This window comes from Aythya marila, assembly GCF_965140915.1.
Source record: "Aythya marila genome assembly, chromosome: 9".
Taxonomy (NCBI): Eukaryota; Metazoa; Chordata; class Aves; order Anseriformes; family Anatidae; genus Aythya; species Aythya marila.
In genome coordinates this window covers 9,653,900-9,674,024 of record NC_139050.1, presented here as the reverse complement: position 1 = coordinate 9,674,024, position 20,125 = coordinate 9,653,900, and the positions used below count along the sequence as shown (strand labels likewise).

Here is a 20,125-nt window from a genome sequence, read left to right as displayed (position 1 = left end):
CACTTTTTGCAAGCAAATTGGGGAAAGGAGGTGTACTAGCGAGCAATGTATTTCCCAACAGCAAGCCAATGGGGTGTTGGTGGAGCAGTAATAGATAAGCTGCCTAGTGATTGAATTAATATATCATTCGTAATGTTTGGCAGCCCTTTTTAATGGCATGTGTTTATAGATAGTTTGTAAAACAGCAAACTAACTCCGTTTTTCATAAACAGCTCTCCTTTGTTTAGCTTCTTATCAGGCTGGGTGACTTGCAACCCTAGGAAGGAGAAGATAGAGGAAGAGCTTTAGAATAAAGCTGCTTTCAGTAACCACCCTGTTCTATGTAAGTCTGCAGTCTTACAAAGCATGTGATGATGACATTGTAGACCTGTTCATTGACGATCTGGGCTTCCTTAGGTAATGCTTTATGTTGCTGACTTAACCACTTTCCAGTTGAATCTTAGGCCAGGTACAATATTTGCTGTTGGAGGGGGATTAATTCTTGAAATCCTGGAAGGACGCAACTAGAGACGTGCTTTCAAATCCCCTACAAATTGTCTTCCTTCTTTGCTAAGAGGTTAGTGATTTTCTCTGGTCGATGGGAAGAAGCATAGGACACAACTGCGTGGAAAATTCATCTTTCTTCAATGGTTTAAGAGTTCACGACTTTGTCCTGTGGCAGCTCCTGTGGCGTTTGGAACACAGCAAGGTATTTAATGTTATTTGATGGTTTGTTTTTTGGGTCTAGAGCGTGAATAGGGTGGCTGTTTGACCACAAATGATACTCCAGACTTGGAAAACCTACTTATATTTCATAAAATACAGATTCTCGAGCAGGTGTAATGCCTGCCTCTGATCTCCACCTTACAGTTCTTCAAGCGGTCTAAGGGACGTATTTCCTTTTTCTGCAGCGTAGAATTTGCAAATACGCTATAGAAACAGTTTCTACTCTTGAAACAGTTTTAAAATGGAAAAACAAGTAGGAAACCTGAATGGAGGAAAACTGCAAGCAGTGATACACAGTCAGACCGAAGTAGGCTGATTCCAACAGTGTACAGAAGGGAACAAATAAAACACGTGAAGCATCATCCTTTCCTGATGCTGCCTCTCAGCTTCAGTGTATTACAGGGTTAGGGTTGCACCTGGATCATCCTGTCCAACATATGTCAAAAACCTTTTCCCTCTCAATGTCTAATCCTGTGAATCTATTTACCGTGTTGATTTCTAGAGCCTTCTGCAGTAACGCATTGTACTCTTGTATCTTGTGTTATATGGGTAAAAGATTCATTTAATATTCAATTTACTGTCCACTTAATTGGATGTTGCTAGTTTTTGACTTAAGACCAAGTGAAAAAAGTCTCCATTTTGTGCCACTCAGGTTTTCTGCACCTCTTTTTTTGACATTTCTCCTGTCCTTTTGGTCCTTCTACTCACTTTTTTTTTTTTTTTTTTCCCCTGAAGAATCTTATTCCAACTTTTTGCTTTGTTTTTCAGTGCAAGCTGTTCCTTATGCCCTGGTTATACTTGTTACCTTCCTGGGCAAGTAGCTGGGCTGTTATATTCTTAAGGTACTTTCTGATTCAAATTCAACGATATTCTGAAAGTGATGGCTTACGTTCAGTTCTGATTTAGGAAATTTACAGTGGTAAAGATGAGTTCTCATGTTGGGTTTGGTCTGACTCTTTACCAATGTATACCACCTTTCTGGGTCTAAGCATGCTGGCTCCAAGATGCTGATATACCAGGGGTTCTAAAATGGCATAAACATTCTCTGTTATGCTCTTGGTTCATTTCCTAATAACTTTTCTGATTACGCCAAGGCTTTCTTCCTGCGTAGTAACAACTGACTGTACATGTCAGACTGGTTGCATTTTCCTTGAGTGTAATACTTTGCACTTGCTGTCATAGAAGAATATTTGGTATTTTGGTGCATATCTGGTCTCTTTCATGATGCACTCCTCCAACTTAGCACAGACAACTTTTTGACAATCAAAGGTGGTTTTCTATTTGTGGGCAGACTATTTGCTCCTTATCTAGGCTTTTTTGCATTCATTCAAGACTACATTCAATAGTAAATATCCCAGGTCAGATGCTGCTGTGCCATTGTCTACTTGCAATGGTGAAAATTTGAAAAACCCAGAAAGTAGCCAAAACTCACATGCGCTGATATTATTTCCTAGATTTTATTCAATTGACTGAGATTGAACTTTCTTCTTATCTCAATTTAGAGCCTCTGATGACAAATCTTGATGTACCTTCCGAAAACTGAAGTACTTTGTGTTGATCAGATTACCTTTACCTTTACTCTTGCAGACTTTTTCACAAACTGGGTCTCTACAAATTCTTGTAAAGGCTAAGCTATCTCTCTCTTACTCCCATATATTTTCGGTTGGTCTACTGAATTTTTGAATTTGACTTAAAAACGAGTTCTAGGTCTTCTGTAATGTTTCTGAAGAGCTGTTTTTAAATAGATTTCATTTTAGCAGTTCCTTGTTGTTGTTTGTTTGTTTGTTTTTAAAAAAAGCCCACCATCTGTGCTGTACTTGAATACCCATTCAAATAGTCCATTTGGTGAACGGTACCATGGGAGTAGAATGCTGTACCCACCAGGTGTAATTACAGTTTTATCTCATCCACATATCCTTTTTTTTTCCCCTCTGAAATTTCTCCCAGGACCCTTTGGGGCAGAAAAGCTTCATTCGTCCACGGTCACAAACCCATCTTTGGCCATGAGCTGCCCTGAGTCTCAAAAGACAGGGAAGAATGCTGGTTCCCCTCCAAAACAAGTTATCTTCAAAAAAAGCAGCCGTGACAAAGCTGTAAGTACCATAATAATGGGTCTAAGTAGGTATGGATTTCAGTTGTAGTAGGGCTGGAGACATTACAAATCTTTCCTGCCTTTTTTTTTTTTTTTTTTTTTTTTTTTCTAAGAAGTACCATGATCTGTGTTTAGTGCTAAGTTTGAAAACACGATGTAAACCAAGTTTACAGTAGGTCTTGCATAGGAAGGCAGCTCCCCTCTCACTCTTCCTGGGTTGTACTCCTGCTGGTAAACGTTTAAAACAAAGCTGATGCACTATGTTTCTGATAACATAAAAAATCTTTAAATCCATAGTTCTTTATCCCATCCCAGGAGTATTTCTGTTGTTATTCTACACATTAGGCCTTCTCTTCTGAAGTCCTGAAACATGTGAATAGCAATACTGTCTTTTGGGGATTGCATGTTTGTTGGGAAAAAAAGTAAAAGTTTAAAATGGAATGGTTCTCTAGAAGATTTCCAGCGCCACACCATGTTTTCCATTCTGCCCATCCACCCCCTGTCCAAATCATCAACACTTTGAACTTCAACCATGTGCTACTTCTCCCTACAGCTGACCATCTACCTGGGAAAGCGTGACTTTGTTGACAACATGGGGACTGTGGAACCTGTAGGTAAGTCCACAAGCGTACATGCTATCTTTTCTGCTCTCTCAACCCTGATTATCCTCTGGTAATCTTTTTTTTTTTTTTCCTTTCTTTCAGATGGTGTTGTATTGATAGATCCTACAATGCTCAAGGGGAAACAAGGTTTGAGAGTTTATGCAACATACGTGTTGGAGATCATACTGTTATAGCAATGCAAAATGGTTCTAATATAGCTTCCCCAATGAATGGGCTTCTTACTCAACGTAACATATGTTCTTGTACAATCCAGTTAGGATTCATACCACATATAACAGTGTTAAAATGGGTTTCCATGACTCTAGTGCAGGATTTTACTTCCCACCCTGGCTATGTTGTTAGTCTGCTGCATGCTTTACCTGTCATTTGCTTCTTTCCAGTGTATGTGACCCTGACCTGTGCTTTCCGGTATGGCCAGGAAGACATTGATATCATTGGCCTCACCTTCCGACGGGACCTGTACTTCTCCAGGGTCCAGCTGTACCCACATGCTGACAAGCCAGACTCTCTCACCCACTTGCAGGAATCCCTGTTAAAGAAGCTGGGGAAAAACGCCTATCCCTTTTTCTTTACAGTGAGTATCCTGTAAAAGCCTCTGACCCTCTCCTCCTTGTCTTTTATCACTGGGCTGTTGACACTCAGTGAGGCACTGAAGACAAGGATTAATATTAAGTTCATATTACGTGAGGCTCAAATTTTGAGGAAAAGGCAATGTTTTGTTTTGTTTTGTTTTTGTTTTTTTTTTTTTGTTTGCTTGTTTTTTTGTTTGTTTGTTTTTTGTGTTTTTTTTTTTTTTTGTTACCAAGTGGTAAACTGCAAGAATATCCAAACTGTCCTAACTGTGTGAAATGTACTTGTAAGAGGCAAGGAGTTTTGCAATGGCTTTATGCTAGCTGCAGCTCTAAATATGCATGTCTTCCCAATTCTGGGGAGCTGGAATACTTTATACCATTGCCACGTTGCTTACAAAGGAAGTATCAAGTTCTTTCTTTAAAAAAATATATTAAAAAAAAAAAGGTTTTTTTTTTTTAATCAAACAAACAAATGAAAAGCTTGTTACCAGACATTGTACACAGCTTATTGCCAAATTCTGAATCTGACAGGATGTGCTTCCAGCACTTTCACTGACATGTCTGCCTTAGCATTCCTTAGGAAGATCCAGGCTTGAAAACCATATATTCTGAAATAACAATAAATAAGAATAAATAAGTCTTTGAATCTGCTCAGTGGATAGTTACCTGTCCTCTGTTGCTGACCACTCAAATACAACCCAGTGATCTCCAAACTGCTGGATTCTCTGATGGGATGTTGCACTCCACATCTCCATGAGCTGCTCTGCAGTCTTCCCAGCTGATGTCTGAAGTTGCTGGCCCTGCCTAGTCCAGAAACACTGGCTGGTGGCTGGCTGGTCTTTGTGGCTTTAGCCATGTTTCCAGAACAGAGAATGCTTTCTCAAGCTTCAAGCCCATGTGAGCAGTGATGACTGGCACTGCTGGGAGCAAAGTTGATGATCCTGGGTGGGGAGCCACGTGTCACAGCTTCTAATCTGAGCTGTGCCTCTAGAGCTTAAATTTTAGCCCAGGAGCTCCATGTGTATGATTATTTTTATTTTTTTTTTTTTTACTTTTTGTCAGCTTTTTCTTGGCTCTTTATGTTTAACCCCTCTCTTCCACAAAGACTTTGTTACAGGGTTAGCATAAGGCTCAGCTTCTGTCTCAGCTGGAACTTCAAAGGACTGCTGTATTACTGCAAGTGGCCTGTTGTCCTTTTGTAAGCAGCAAGTTAATTAGAATATCACAGAGTTGGAAATCTGCTTAATATTGCTTTGGGTTATTTTTCTCTCCTTGTTCCCACAGTTCCCAGATTACCTGCCTTGTTCAGTCTGTTTGCAGCCTGCACCTCGTGATGTCGATAAGGTGAGACAAATGGGACACTTGTGCTTATCATGGTTGAGGATGTATGGAAAACATCATGTGAATTTATTTGGCTAACTTGAGTAACTTGAATAAGTTGATACTGGGGTTTGTTGTGCTATGCCACCAATGTCAGGAACCTGACTTTTAAGAGCTACAGTGTGGGTCACAGAGTCGGAATTTAATTCCTCACAATAAGAAAAGAAATCTAGTTCAATAGCTGCAAGACTGTGCTAAATCTGCAATGCTTGTAATTTCATTAAGGGTACCACATGATTTGTGGGTTGGACACACATAAAATGACACACACAAAAATGTCAGGCAGGCTTCTATTAGCATGTCAGTCACATGAGAGAAAAGGAGACTGAGTGCCTGAATTCTCACAGATCCCTATAAATAGCATGTGTTAAGATCTCCTTCTGAATTAAAACAAATACAGAAATGGGCTGTTTTACACATGTGTGTAAACAAAACAAAAGTCCTGGAGGAAAAAACACTGGATAATGAGATGTTCTGCAAGGTTTCTGACAGCATTTAAAATAGTCCTTTTGTACTTCCCGGGATGCTTCTCTGAAGGTCTGGGTTAGACTAAAACCAGGCAAGATGGGATGCAAGTTGTAGCATGCAGTGCCACAGGGACAAGCTATGTGTTTTGGAAGGATTGATATTGTAGCAAAATTTAATATATTTCTCTGAAGTTATCTGGGACTCTCGCAGATGTCCCATGGCAGTGTTGAAGACGACTTAAAGCAAAGATCAGCTTGGCCTGATCACTCTCAGCCCTTAGACACCAGGAAGTAAGAAGCTTGACCCCAGTCAGGTATTGGCATTACAAAGCAAATTCAGAAACTCAGGGTGGACTGAAGAGCCTTGTAGGCTGGTCAGTGTTAACTCCTGTAGCATGCTGTGACCTCTACAACAGTGCTCTCACAGAAAGCCTTTTAGTAGTAGGGATGTCATTTGTCAGAGGTTGGGAACTAAGCCTTATTTATCAGAAGGAGCATGGAATAGGTGAGTGCTGCCACACCAGTTAGCAAGGGTTTGTTACAATGGTTGGAGGCCAGAAGAATTTGCAGTTGGCAGGAATCTGCCAGTTTCTAGTGTACAGGAAGATGTTTGAACATCTGCAGATGTTCTTGGCTCGTTACACTGATTTCTTTCTCTCTGGCAGAGCTGTGGGGTGGACTTCGAGGTGAAAGCTTTCTCAACAGAAAATGTGGAAGAGAGAATTCATAAGAGGTAATAAAATACATGTGTCTGTCTGTCTTCAGCTGTTCTCTCTTAAAGAGGGTCAGAATGTTCAATAATGCACCGTGGTTGCTTGTTCAGCTTTGTTCCATTTGTCAGTGGACTTCCTGAGCATAAGCACGTGAGTGCAAAACTCCTGCCTCTGCCAAGCACAACGTACCTGTTGTCTTTGCTGCTTCTCAGGAACTCTGCACGCCTATTGATCCGAAAGGTGCAATATGCTCCAGAACAGCCAGGACCCCAACCTTGTGCAGAGACCACGTGGCAATTCTTCATGTCCAACAAGCCGTTACACTTGAAAGCTTGCCTCAGTAAAGAGGTGAGGAGTTTGCCCCTGGAGTATGGACATCATAGTATTTCAATACCAATATGCGTTTTGCTGCCTAAAGCAGCTATTTTGTGTGTTACCCAGACTCTCTCAGCTGAGACTGACTTGCCTTACCACTGGACGGTTTTAATGTAGCTTTTGTCAGTAGCTACTGGCTGGGGGAGCCTGGGACACTATTATCAGCCATTTGAGGCAAAATCATTGAAAGAAGGGTCATGAGTCCTTGGGAAGGGTCACCTTGCCTTATCTGGTCTCTGTGAAGGAGATTGAATTTGTGTGGACTGGAGTGGTATAGGGCCTGGGAGAAGCCTCCTGACTGGGTTTCTGAGCACTGAATTCCTCCTAGGTGTACTACCATGGTGAGCCCATTCCAGTCACTATCACAGTCACCAACAGCACAGAGAAAACCGTGAAGAAGATCAAAGTCACGGGTAAGTTTTTACTGTTATTTAGGATTCTCTTAGGAATCCAAGATTCTTTGGTGGGAGGGCTGAAAGAGCAAGAATTTAGTGCTTGTAACTACTTAAGCAGGCAGCATGGGGTGCGTCAGGAATTTGTTTAATCCACCCTCTCTGTTGCTGTTTCTTTGCTGCTGTTCATTAAGTGAAACACTGCAGCCTTTTTCCTGACTCATGGTTACTTGCATGGCTTAATTTCAGGCATCTGTATGTACAATCTAAGCAGGAAGGGACGAACACTTATGGTAAGCAAGGCAGGCACTGTGGGGTAATCTACCTCTTTGGGAGGCTGGTGGGAAGAGCTCCCCGGTCAGTGGGATGCTAACAGTAAACGTGCCTAGGTTGTGTACAGCTTTGCCCGGGGCTTCAGAAATGTTTGGCAATGTGAGGAATGGCCGCTCTGCCAGTGATGGTGTAATTCCTCCTGAGGAAGCTGAGGGCAGGGCCTGAGTTTCAGATGAGTTTCAGTACTGCCTGTGCTTTATTTGTAGGACTGCTTGTTTTCGTCCCACAAACCCTGTTGCTCTCGGGCCTGGGGAAGACAATCTGAGAAACAAAGGATGAGAGAGAGAAAAGAAAGCCGGAAAGGAACAAAGTAGCTGAGGGTTTTGTAGCCAATTCAGTGCCAGTCTTGCATGTACTGTCTAGTAACTCCCAAATAATTTTTTAGGTTGGCACACATCTGCCTGTCTTAAAAAGACTTTGTTGTTTTGGATTCTCTCATCAGTGTTTCAGTCAAAACTACTATGTCTTTTCTGGTGTTAGATTAGGATTGGAGAATACAAACCACTTGTTGCCACAGGGTCCTGACTGTAGTTTGGTATCCTGTCTGCTTGATACTGGCGTCTCATGAATGCAAATGCATAGGCTATAGAAACGCAAGAGATACCAGTGACCAGAGGTGAAAGCAGACACACTTAGAGAGGGAGATCTTCATAATGGAAAGAGCAGGCTCCCCTAGGAAACCACGAGCTGCTGACTTTGTCATCTGCAAATCAAGGCTGGATGTGTTTCAGGCAAGACAGAGACCAGCAACACACAAGTGGCCAATGTCTATCCAGATCAGGCTTCCTGACCTGGTGGTCCCTTCAGGCTCTAAATGTATGGATTTTTCTGCTGTCTTCGTGTTTTCCACTCCTGAGATTCAGTGGGGCAGCTATGCTCTTTCTGATTCGTACGCACAACTAATTGTCCCTTTTCTTCTTTCTCACCAAGTGGAGCAGGTTGCCAATGTGGTTTTGTACTCCAGTGACTACTACACAAAAGTGGTGGCTGCTGAGGAAGCACAGTGAGTGAATATTCTGCTTATCCATGCTTGCTATACTCCTTCCTTCCTCTTAATTACCCTCCTCAGTTACAGGAGGTGCTCCTAACCATAGTCTGGCAGTTGCTGGCCGTTACAGTGCTCTCTTTGCCTTTGTGTGTGTGTCTTGACACCAGCTGTAGTCGATGCAGCTGCTCTCCTTTTTGTATAGTCAGCAGGTACCCTGCTCCTTTTTTCAGAGACTGGGGGAGGTTGCAGAAAAGCTGTTTTGTTTGAAGAGTAATTACCTACTAGAAATGCTTAGCAGGGCCTATGTAGGGTTCTCCATTGGTTGAAACCTTTAAAGGGAGCTGCAACATTTTTCTGTGCTGCTGTTTGCCTGGAAATGCTGGATGCATTTGTGCTTGGTGTCAGTCTTTTTCACAACACTTCACTTGGTTTCTGCTGGCCTTAGCTCACAAAAACCTCGGGGACTGTTGATGGTGTGGAGAACCCCTTGCTGTTATGCCTTGCAGTGTGTTGGCAGTGCAGCGTTGAACTTTGCTCTGTGAGGAGGGTTGGGTACACCCATACATCTGTATTTTTCTGTTGTTTTTTCTCTGTATCTTGGGGACATCTTTTCCTTTTTGTACCGGTCTTCTAAACTTGGATTCATTTTGTCCAAATGTAGAGGTCTGCAGTGTAGTTTGACCTACTTCTAGATGTATGCCTTAATGTGAAATTAATGATTTTCTGCAAATGCTTGTTTGATTATGAAGGAAACTTTTCTGACTAGTTCAGATGTAGACATCTAAATCTGGACAGATAAATACGGCTCCTTGTGGATGGCTTTGTAATCTGCTCTGAAATTACCCTAGTTGGGTTTGTAAGGCAGATCAGAGTGTATTGCTTTCCCTCTCACCTCTTTATTTTCAGGGAGAAGGTGCAGCCAAACAGCAGCCTGACCAAGACACTGACAGTTTTGCCCTTGCTAGCAAATAACCGGCAGACCCGGGAAATAGCCCTGGATGGAAAGCTAAAGGATGAGGACACCAACTTGGCTTCTAGTACCATGTGAGTGGTTTTAAGCAGTCCCAACTGGTAAAGGGTATAAAGAAGAGGGGAGAAGGGAGGGAACTGAACTATCAGATATTTGTACCTGTCCTGATGGGTCCATCTGATTGCACGACCTACCCATCATAGCCGTTCAGGCTAAAGTGTGATCACAGATCTGGAGAGATATTGGCTGTCCCTAAGGCTCTTCTGCTCCATCATTTTTAGGAGAACGAAATGTTCATCTAGTTCTTATTCCTGCCACATACTGCTGCTCTGTAGCCATACTGCCTAACACCTCTTTGTTTTCTCTGGTAGTATTAAGGATGGAATAGACAAGACAGTGATGGGGATTCTCGTTTCCTACAAGGTCCGAGTGAAGCTCACTGTTTCAGGGTAAGAGTACCAGACTTCTTGCTACATCTGTTTAGAGTTAGGAGAGGGAAGTGTGTGTACCCCACTGACTAGTGGGGAGAAGGTGGGACACTCCACCATGAGAAAGGGTGTATGTTGTAGGGATATTAGGTTAACTCTAAAGCATGAACTTCCTTGAAATTGTATATTTCTGGCCTAAAAAAAAAAACGTTTTCTTGAGCCAGAGGTGTTGGATTACTTTCCTTACGTATAGAAAGCTAAGCTTTTTTTTTTTTTCTTTTTAAGGAAAGCTATGGTAAGACTTTGGCCACATGACCAGAGGTTGAATTAGGAACCTGTGGCTTGCAATACAATTTTATTTCATTGCTATAATTTTTAGTTTGTGAAGGCTTAAGTGAAACTGTGTGAACCTTTGTTGGTGCTTTTGTTCTCCCAGAGCAGAAGGTAGGAGCAAAGGAGCCTTCCTAACACTTGGTCAGGGGTTCAGGAACTTACTCTTTCACCGTGGGAAGGATATGAAAAATGAAAGTCACTTTTTTTTAAAAACAAGTGTATTTGGAGGTTAAGCTTTGAGGCAAGTAAGAATATACGAGGGAGGTGATCTCAATAGTCCACCAGTAAAACACTGTTTGCTAGAGTACCAAAATAGGAAGGCATTCATTAAATATGCTTATATATTTCTTGTCTTCTTCCATAGTATGCTGGGAGACTTCACCTCCAGGTAAGCATCCTCTTTTCAGACCATGTAGCCATAGCACTTAATTCGTCTTCTTACCCTCTTACTCTCCTTCCCACCTCCCTAACTATTCCCTAAGCTGATAGAAATAAGAAATATGCAAGTTCAGCTGTGAAAACGATGCAGTTGCAAAAATGCATCAAATTTACATGCACGCAATGTTCAGCATGTAATAAACCCAGCTTGTTAGGGTGGATATGCATGTGTTTTGTGTTTCTTTTTTTTGTGCAGAAATCTGAGCTTAACTCTTTTTGAAGGGGGAGTTAGGATTAGAAAAAAGATGAAAGAATGAGTAAATTTGGAGTTGAAGGTTTGGGCTGGCCTGAGCTGGGAGGGAGACTGAACCAGGCATGACTGGGGCTGTGGATCTGACACATTCTCTCTTCTCCCCAAAGTGAGGTGGGCACAGAGCTGCCATTCCGTCTCATGCACCCTAAACCTGAGGAAAAGAACCCAGCAGGTCAGTTGTGTCTCATTTTTGCCTGTTTTATTGTCTCAGGTAAGTTCTTACCATTGCTAGGCTTGCAGACATTTAGCCTTCAGTGTCTGGAAGCCGGCACTGGGGCTGCTGCATGTGTGTGGGAGAGAAAACCTCAAGGCACAGTGTAAGAGGGAGAAGGGATGCTGAGATGGAATAAGATAGAAGTGGGTCATGTTCCCTTTGTCTTTCATCTGTGGAATCACAACTGAAAGCACAGGGACTCAAGGAAGCACAGCACAGTTAAATCTCATGACTACTGTGCAAAATGCCCTGGATATAGCTGTCAGCAGTTCCTATCCAAGTTCCTATCCAGATTCTAATATAGCAAATGAGAATGTTGCAGAAAATGCCCAAGACACACAACACTACAAAAAGCAAAATATTTCTAAGCAAAGTTATAAGGTGATAAAACCATTGGGGATTTTACAGTGTCTCTATTATGTTTACATGGCATTGGCCACAGTGTCTGAGGTGTGGCCTTTAAGTTCAGTTTCTGTGTATAGGTATTTGAGAGGAATGTCTCTTCAGAATCAGGTCAATAAACACAAGTGTGACAACTTTAAAGCTGGCAGGGATCCTGCCTGAAGGTTAACAACCAACTCTCTGTCTTGGTTGCTTGTTTAAAAAATAAATAAATAAATATATCATGGTACAATGTAAGGAGCTACCTTTCCCAGGGAATATTAAATCTTAGGAGTGGATGCCAAGTCTTTAGGTTGTCTTGAGCATTTGTCTTCCTGCTTCCTCAGTTCCTGACTGGCTCTGTTCTGTAATGGTGAACCTATGGAAACTGCAAGGTGCTTACACTAAATCAGAAGTTCCTGTGCAGCATCCGGGGCAGCTATTGAGCACAAATATTATGCCAGCTTTCGCTGTTGGGATTGTTCTGTATGAGTCACCTTGTCCTGCCATCTGTGTTTGGATGGAGTTGTGTAGGCTTCAAACATAAAACCAGGACTGCTTCTGCACTGCATTTTTTTTTTTTCCCCATTTGTCTAAAACTTACCTAAAGCCTCTGTATTTAAGAACACAACTACTAGAAGATGGAGGAGCCTATGAAAGGAGTTACCCGGGATAGGTTCTATGTTCTGTACTGGAAGCATTAGAAAGGGGTGATTTAGTCCCCGTTGTGTTAAATGGGTTGCATTAAACACAGCAAAGCCAGCTGGGCAAAAAAAGGTGATTCTCCCACTGTATTTGGTGGTGGTGCAGCCTCACCTTGAATATTGTGTACAGTTCTGGCTCCACAACATAAAAAGGATTTTAAGCATCCAGAGGAGGGGCAACAAAGCTGGCAAAAGGGCTGGAAGACAGGTCCTGTGAGGTGAGGCTGGACACTTGAGTTGTCTAGTCTGGAGAAAAAAGGCTAGCAGGCAACCTCATTGCTCTCTGCAGCTCTGTGAGGAGGGGAAGCAGAGAGGGAGGTGCCGGTCTCTTCTCATCGATAACTGATGAAAGAACGTGAGGGAATGGCATGGAGCTGCACCAGAGGAGATTCAGATTGGACATTAGGAAAAAATTCTGTAATATGAGGGTGGTCAAACACAGGAATAAGCTCCCCAGCAAAGTGGTGCTTGCCCCATGACTCTCGCTATGCAGCTGCATGCAGCCTGCATCTGCTTCCAGAAATCAGGTCCTCAGGGCTGGTCTCTAGGGCTCTTAAAGTTGGACCACGCTGGGGGAAGCTGCCGTGGGGCAAATGCTGCTGTTGGCACAGCTGTGCCTGTGCCGTGGGCTTCTGTTCCATGTTGTAGGCTGGCAAATCTCTGCCAGCAAATCACTGAGATTGCTGCTCGCTTAAGTGGGGACTCGTGGTAGGAGAGCGGCTTTGGAAAGGGTCTTCGTGGCTGTTCTGATAGCTTGCACGTACTGAAGTATTTCCATCACACTTTCCTGCAGGAATTCCCCTGCCTACAAGCTTGGTGAAGGCCAGGGACCTTTTTGGTGCTGGTGGCCCCAGGAAAGGTGGCTGGTGAGGGCCATCTAGTGTCCACAGGGAGCCTCGCGTGGTAGAGGTGCTGGGGGAGGCAGCTCAGGGCTGCAAAAGTCTGGAGCTTTCATGGATGCAGAGAAAAGCTTGAAAACGTTAAACAAGGACTATTTAGAGGCTCAATTTATTACTATTTAGGGAACTGTAAAGAATTCTGTGTGTATTTTTAGAACGGTGTGGATTTTTTTGGACGTGACACCATGTTTCGGTGTTAATGCAACAACCACATTTCTGTTTCCTGTGCTTCAGGCAGATCATTTTAGCAGAAGCATTTGTAGCTTGAGGAAGGATGGAAGTCAGTTCTCCCTTCGAAGAACACTTCGAAGGATGGCTGGTATACTCTTTTATGTAGTACACTCAAAAGGATGTGGGCAGAAGACTTATAAGGGAAATGGAAAACTTTAATATTTCTCAGATCACTTCCCCCAACACATCCTCTTACCAAAGGTGCAGCCCACATACATGTATTGTTTACTACATCAAAGTCCTTCTAGGAGCTTTCTGTCAGAAGACATCTGTGGTTTGTGCATTTTCTTCAGATGGAAATTGCAGGTTTCGGGTAACTCGAAAAAGAAATGCAGTTAGTTCCAGGAGCTATCCCATGGGAAAGCCCTACAAACAGTTAACTGGAGAAATAAATGCTCTCTCTTCAAACAAGAAAACTAACACAAAAGAAAATTTCTCTGAAGCCTGCGTAACTGATTTGAAAACTGTGCTGGAGTGTGGTGTCTCAGCTCATTACAGGGAATAAAAGAGCCTCCCGAGCGAAGATGGTAAACTAAAAGTCTTACTGGCTTTCTGTGTCCTGTGCCTAATCACCGTTTCTAATTGTGAGTTCATGTTTTGGAGATGCAGTTTTTATTCTACCACCTTAGGTCATAAGCTCTGAAAAATCAGATGTGCTTCATTAGTGAAATGACATCCAATTTGGAATCGAGCAAAACAAGACTTAATTGCAGAGATGGAACTTCAGCAAACAATGTTTAGGCTCTTAAAGGCCCCACAAGATATAATTTTGTTTTGATGGCTTGTTCAGCAGCCTCTGCAATGGGTGTAGGCAAGGGTGCCTGCACAGGGAATTTTGAGATCACTCCTTATCTTCTTTTTCCATTCCTTTTTGTTTTTACTGATGAGTCAGTAACCAATTTGTCCATTGCACCTCCCTTCTTACTTGACTGTCACTTAGGTTGCAGCTGGGAGAAAGGAAAAATCACGGCTACAGTGGAATTAGAAATGTCACATACTGTGACTTTATGGCTTATTCGTTGCAGAGGGGTAATATCCTTTTCTCTTTCCTAGCCAAAGTGATTTATGGCAAAAATAAATAAAACGTGTAGCATCGGTGTATTTAATTGTGCAGGGCTAACTTGAATTTAGAGAACCTCAGAACATCAGAAAAAATAAGCTTCACAAGAACACAGCTTTATTTTTGGGGGCCAAATGGGGGCAAGTGTGATCAGCTGCACTGTGCTTTATTTCACAGTATATTCTTTACCCTTTTTATTTGTCTGTCTGCTCTGAAGCAGTCATCCCTCAGTAAAAAGCAGGTCTGTCAGTGCATGGCTCTTGCTGATCGCTTGCTCTTCCTTCTTGCTACCTTTCCTTTCCCATGTTTATTTATAGCTTCCTTGTCTTGGACTTCTTGCAGGCCAGCATTTGCATGCTACATGTGTGCTATTTTTGTGACTGTTTTTGGACCCATGTGTTTCACAGAGGGTTATTTTTAGGCAAAGCAGCTCCTGTCACATTGGCAGCCTGTCTTTTCTGCCTGTTGACAAGAATGGATATAGATCTGTTTCTTTTAAAGATAGAGTCAAACTGGGCCATGTATCTTCATGCTTTCAAGATCTTTCCCTGTCAGCAGTCAGCCCAGCTCCTGCTGGGATTTTTTTCGAGGCTGTGCTCTTAGCGTGAGTTCTTTGGTCTGGGGTTTTCTTGCCATTGTCTTGAGGTTTCACATTTTGTGGGCCTATGTCTTGTACACTGACCTTTGTTTTGGCTGTTATTCAACAAATAGTCATTTATCTGCTTCTTTGTTAAACTTGCATGAAAGGGTTCCTTCCAAGAAGCCCATAAATACCGTGTCCCTTTAACATTAACGTTGTTCCCACCCTGGACTGATATTGTAACTTTCAGAAATTAGTGACTTTTCAAAGGGCTTGAATGTCTTGAAATGTAAGATAACCTACTCTTTTTTTTTTTCCTTTTTTCTTTTCACCACGAAGCTAAAAGAGGTTAAAAGCAAGCTTATAATGAAAATTACCATATGTCACAACTTTAATTACATGGAGTCATTCCTGTGGCTGCATAATAAAAGCTTATAGAAAACCCTCTGCAGAGGGTATGATGACGTTCGGGAACCTCATCTGTCCTTGAACGCAGTCCCCTCCCATCCCAGCCCTCAAAATGATTGCTGGGATGCCAGTTAAAAATAAGGAGAAAAAAAAAAAAAAAAAGACAACCTATTTTCAGGTTCCTGAGACTTCTTCAATGTTTTAATGCTAAATAAGCCATGGGACAGCACGATAACCCTGTGGAGTGGACATAATTCCTCCTAGAGTGGTAATACAGACATTTAACAAGCCTATGGGGTGTAGTATAGCAGCCTGAAAGGAAAAGTGGTGTCCAGGTACCTGTGAATGTAATCTGACATATAAGCTATATGAGAAGTATTCCTATACTGCCACGCTAACTGTGTATTGATGCAGTAAGTATTTATCTGACAGAAAAGAACATGCCTTACCAAAGCAATACCTGTTTCTCCCCTCAGCCCATTCTGTAAAATCAACTTCAAACCACGCTGGTGGATTTTGCTCAGCTTTGCCCATATCATTAATGTCACTGTTCCCATAGTGACGAGTACACTCCAGAGAGGGGAAAGAGGGTGGACTATTTAAGGACTCTTAGTTGCAGGAAAATAAAATGACAACACTGCTTTATGTGTTGGAAACTTTAAAACTTCTAAACGTTTCATTGTAAATCAATTTGAATCAAGTATGGGTGCACTGAGACTTTCCAGACTTCATCTTGGCCTCTGTGAGCAGAGGAAGCTATCCTTTCCGAGTCCGGATAAATACCATCATGAACGCTTTTACGTGATCTGTCCTTTGAGGCATTTTGGCTACAGTGCCCTACTTGGCATGCTTGTAATGCTGACTTTTCCAGCAATGCTAATCACCACTTGTTGCCTTTGATTTCTGTGTGTTGTGGGTGGGAATTCTCCAGGTCACCCAATCACCGAGGCATCCCAAATCCCTGGTGACTTCTGGGGAACAATGGCTTTGGTGCACTTTGCTTCCTCACTTAAACTCATGAGAAATAAGCCAGTGAAGCAACTGTTTCTTGCTAAAGCTTAAGTAACTGTAAGAGTGAAACAATCCATGTTCCTGTTTCTTCACTGCAGTGTAGTCTGTTCTGCTTACTTCAGGCTATGCTGAAACACCTTCCAAGGAATCCTACTAGCAAGCCTGAATGCTGTTTTGTTACAGTGTGGTTAGCAAAGATCCCATCGAAGGAACATGTTAAAGTCCCAGAGGTCTCGGGAGTATGTTTAGGCAAGGCTGAAATCAGGAGTATTGCTCCTCATGTGCATAATCTGCCTGATGAGAGGCCACCTAATCTTTTCTGTATTGCAGCCTCTGTTTGATTTCAGTACCTTCATGCTTATTGAATGAGAACGTCTTCTCATCAGCTGGATGCTTAAAGCACAGTGACAGACCAATTAAGACTAAAGTCACGCAAGTGCTGTCATCTGAGAAGCGTGTGCACAGATGTTTCTCTCAGCTGTGACTGCTAGCAAGCATAAATTGGAAAAATTTGTTCATTTCTCAGCCCTTCTGATGTCTTAGCAGCATTGCTGGGGTGCTCTTCCATTTGGGAGATCAAGTTCTGCTTTGACGGGTGTGTGCACATACATGTTGACGCTTTCCAGAGTCCTTGTATTGCTGCAAATCCTGCTGCTTGTCACGGTTTTGTCTTGTTTACAAATATTTTGCTGTTTTTAGCATCCGTTGTTCTAACTATTCGCTGTATCTTTTTTCCTCCTTTACTGCATGCTGATGACTGCAGGGAAGGATGGGTAAGTTTCTTTTAATGGTATTCACATTCTAGCTGCAGCTGTGCATTGCCTCTTTGAAAGCTCCTCAAAATTGCTCACAAATCCATAGGGTTCACAGAGCATGAGCTTAAAAAATTAATGTGGCTTGACAAGTCATTGCTATCAGTTGAACAGCAATGACCGACCATGTGAAAGTCGCTTGAGACCATGTTTTGCCTGACAGCTGGACAGAAAGAGATGTCTGCAGTCAGCTGACGCTCTGTAGTTTTAGGAACTCAATAGGTTCAACCATGTGCCTATATTTTAAGCACAGAAGAAATAAGGATGAAAGGTTTCACATTTTAATTCAAGACAAAGACCCTTTCAAGCTGCGGACTATTCAGCTAGCTGGAATGAGCATGGTTCGGTGCAGGAGTTTCATGAAAACCTCCTCAGTTTGTGTCCTGCTTTGTTCCATTCAACTGCTTTTCCTACTAGCTTTTAGAATAGCAGCAACAAAGTTAGTATGTGTGGGAATATGATCCAAATCCCTTTGGAGACAAAAGAAACATCACCAGAGACTGTTCCAGGCTTTTCGTCTTTCTCCAGCACGTTGCCTTCAGTGTACTGGTATAAAAAAAAATGGCTGACATCATTTTGAAAGACCTGTGTTTCTTCCATTTCAGTGATGCAGAGATGGTATTTGAGGAGTTTGCTCGTCAACAGCTAAAAGATATGCCTGATGATGAAGAAAACAAGAACGTTTCCTCAACTGATGAGTGATGAAAACAGCAAGCTGCTAGAGAAGCTGTATAGTCTGGCATCGTTTAGAAATTTAGGACCTAGGTTCCTGGTAAACTGCATGTTCTGAGTGCATACATTGTCTTTCAAGGATCAGTAGACGTAAAATCATGAATCTCTGTTGCTTACTAAAAGCTTTAGCTCCGTAAAAGTGTAGCAAACTCAACATTTCATGCTTACGCTAGTTACCAGAGGAGGGCGGGAAGGCTGCTCTGCCGTGACATCTGCTTCAGTGGCACCTAACAAAATGGTGGTTATTTTCACCACTGATGAGGTCTTAAACGATGGCTTGTGCAGCCTGCTTACACTTAGCTGGGGTCACAGAGTCTCTGCTTTTTAAATGCTAGTGAACTAAGTTCTAGTTTGAATGGCTGGCTTGCTGCCTTTGACTTGAAGTTCCTCAGTGGACTGTGCAAAATTGCTTTTATTTCCTTTTGTTTGCTTTTGCATTTTTCCTTTATCAAATTCATCTAGTTAATATTTTTAGTGCTTGCACTGTCCTCATGTATTGCTTATATCCATTTGCTCTAGCATTAAATGTCTTGCAAGTCATCTTTCACAGCAGCTGTAATGCTGAGATACTATGTTAGCTTTTTCTCAATATAATAGTTATGTTATTAAAGATCAGGGAAATGTGCACTGTACATGAATTTCTTAACAAAGATCCCTATATACAAACCCAAACAGAGAACTGGTAGTCTAGGCTAATGCTATATATAATCTAGTTTCCCATATGCAACAGTACTTCAGAAGAGGGTACAATAAAATTAAGGAGGAAATCACAGGGCAGCCTGCCCTGAGGAGGCTTTCCCTACATCTATCTGCCAGAGATCAGTTTGTGCTCTAAGAAATGAGATTGTACTCTGCAAACATTGGTGTCTCTTGTTGATCTGGATATTCTCATTGTCTGTGTATAAGTCTAATCCTTTCCAAAGTCTCATGTAGACCTTTGCTGAAGTGAGTTGCATCAGCTAATTACATGTTGTGTGTAAAAAGACTGATGTTTTCTTTTTCTTGTTTTTGTTCTAACTCTGTTTTTCAATGTCTTTGGTTTCAATTCTCCTGGAAAGTCTGAATATTGGGCCTATGTTAAATAATATAAATTTATGTATCTTACCGTATGCACTGGAAACTGGATTTTTGAGCTTCCCACTTAGACCCTAGCTATCAGTGGTGACCACTTTGTAGAGAAGAAAATGAGAGACATGTTTTAGAGATGTCCATTTCCTCCCAGCAGGAGTGGACTCTCACGAAAGCTTGCTGTAAGCAAGTTGCACTTCTGTCCTGCTTCAGACTGCAGAGGTTGGATAAACTTAGCTTGCCTGCTCTCTGGCTTTGGTTTCTGTTGGTAACTATAACCTATGAGAGCAGTCTGCTTTGGAGAAACACATGGGGTACTCTCAGGCATTTCTGCAGAATGATGCTATATTTAGGTCTCATTTTTTGAGCAAAGATCAGTTTGTGTTTTTTTTTTTTTTTTTTTTTTTTTTCCTGTTCGCATGTTTTCTCTTACTGATACCATCAGGGTTACAAGCCCTACTTTTAGAAATGGCCCAAAGCCTTTAACCAAACAACCTTATATGTGGCCTCTAACACAGATTTGGTTAAAAACAAAGCCTTCTGGTTTGCTTTATCATGATCTGTAAACTGGGGTTGTGTTAAGATGCTGAAAGCAGAGAGCTGAAGACCACAGCTGACTCCACGGCTCCATCAGTGCTCTGCCTTCACACCACCTGTTGGTGTTTGTCTCTGTTGCAGCTGTTTCACCTTAGATGAAATTGCAAGAGGCACTGGGTTTGGTTCACCCTTTCTCAGCATTGTGTACTGAGCTGCTAATGAATCACCACAACTGTTTTCAGGTGTTCCTAGTCAGTATAACTTCTGTGGGCTCCATTTTAGTTTTTTGTTTGTTTGTTTGTTTTTTTTGGGGGGGGTCAGGCTTCTGCACCTGGGATTTCTGGAAGGATCTTTCTAATGATTGCTCTGGTATTACTATTAATTTTTGGTGACTCGGGGACATACTGCTATGGTAAGGCTGAGTAA

General features: G+C 42.1%; 1 protein-coding gene across 1 annotated transcript; it reads left to right on the top strand.

Annotated features, from left to right (window-relative positions):
• Window positions 1-2,606: 2,606 nt before the first annotated feature.
• SAG (S-antigen visual arrestin) lies at window positions 2,607-19,595 on the top strand. The gene is made up of 14 exons (XM_082767410.1): window positions 2,607-2,798; window positions 3,351-3,411; window positions 3,502-3,546; window positions 3,801-3,994; window positions 5,277-5,336; window positions 6,505-6,572; window positions 6,765-6,900; window positions 7,256-7,340; window positions 8,583-8,655; window positions 9,547-9,684; window positions 9,982-10,059; window positions 10,736-10,759; window positions 11,170-11,234; window positions 17,968-19,595. The coding sequence occupies exons 1-14, from the start codon at window positions 2,709-2,711 to the stop codon at window positions 18,009-18,011; spliced, it is 1,161 nt and encodes a 386-aa protein (XP_082623536.1). The 5' UTR covers window positions 2,607-2,708; the 3' UTR covers window positions 18,012-19,595.
• The last annotated feature ends 530 nt before the right edge of the window (window positions 19,596-20,125 follow it).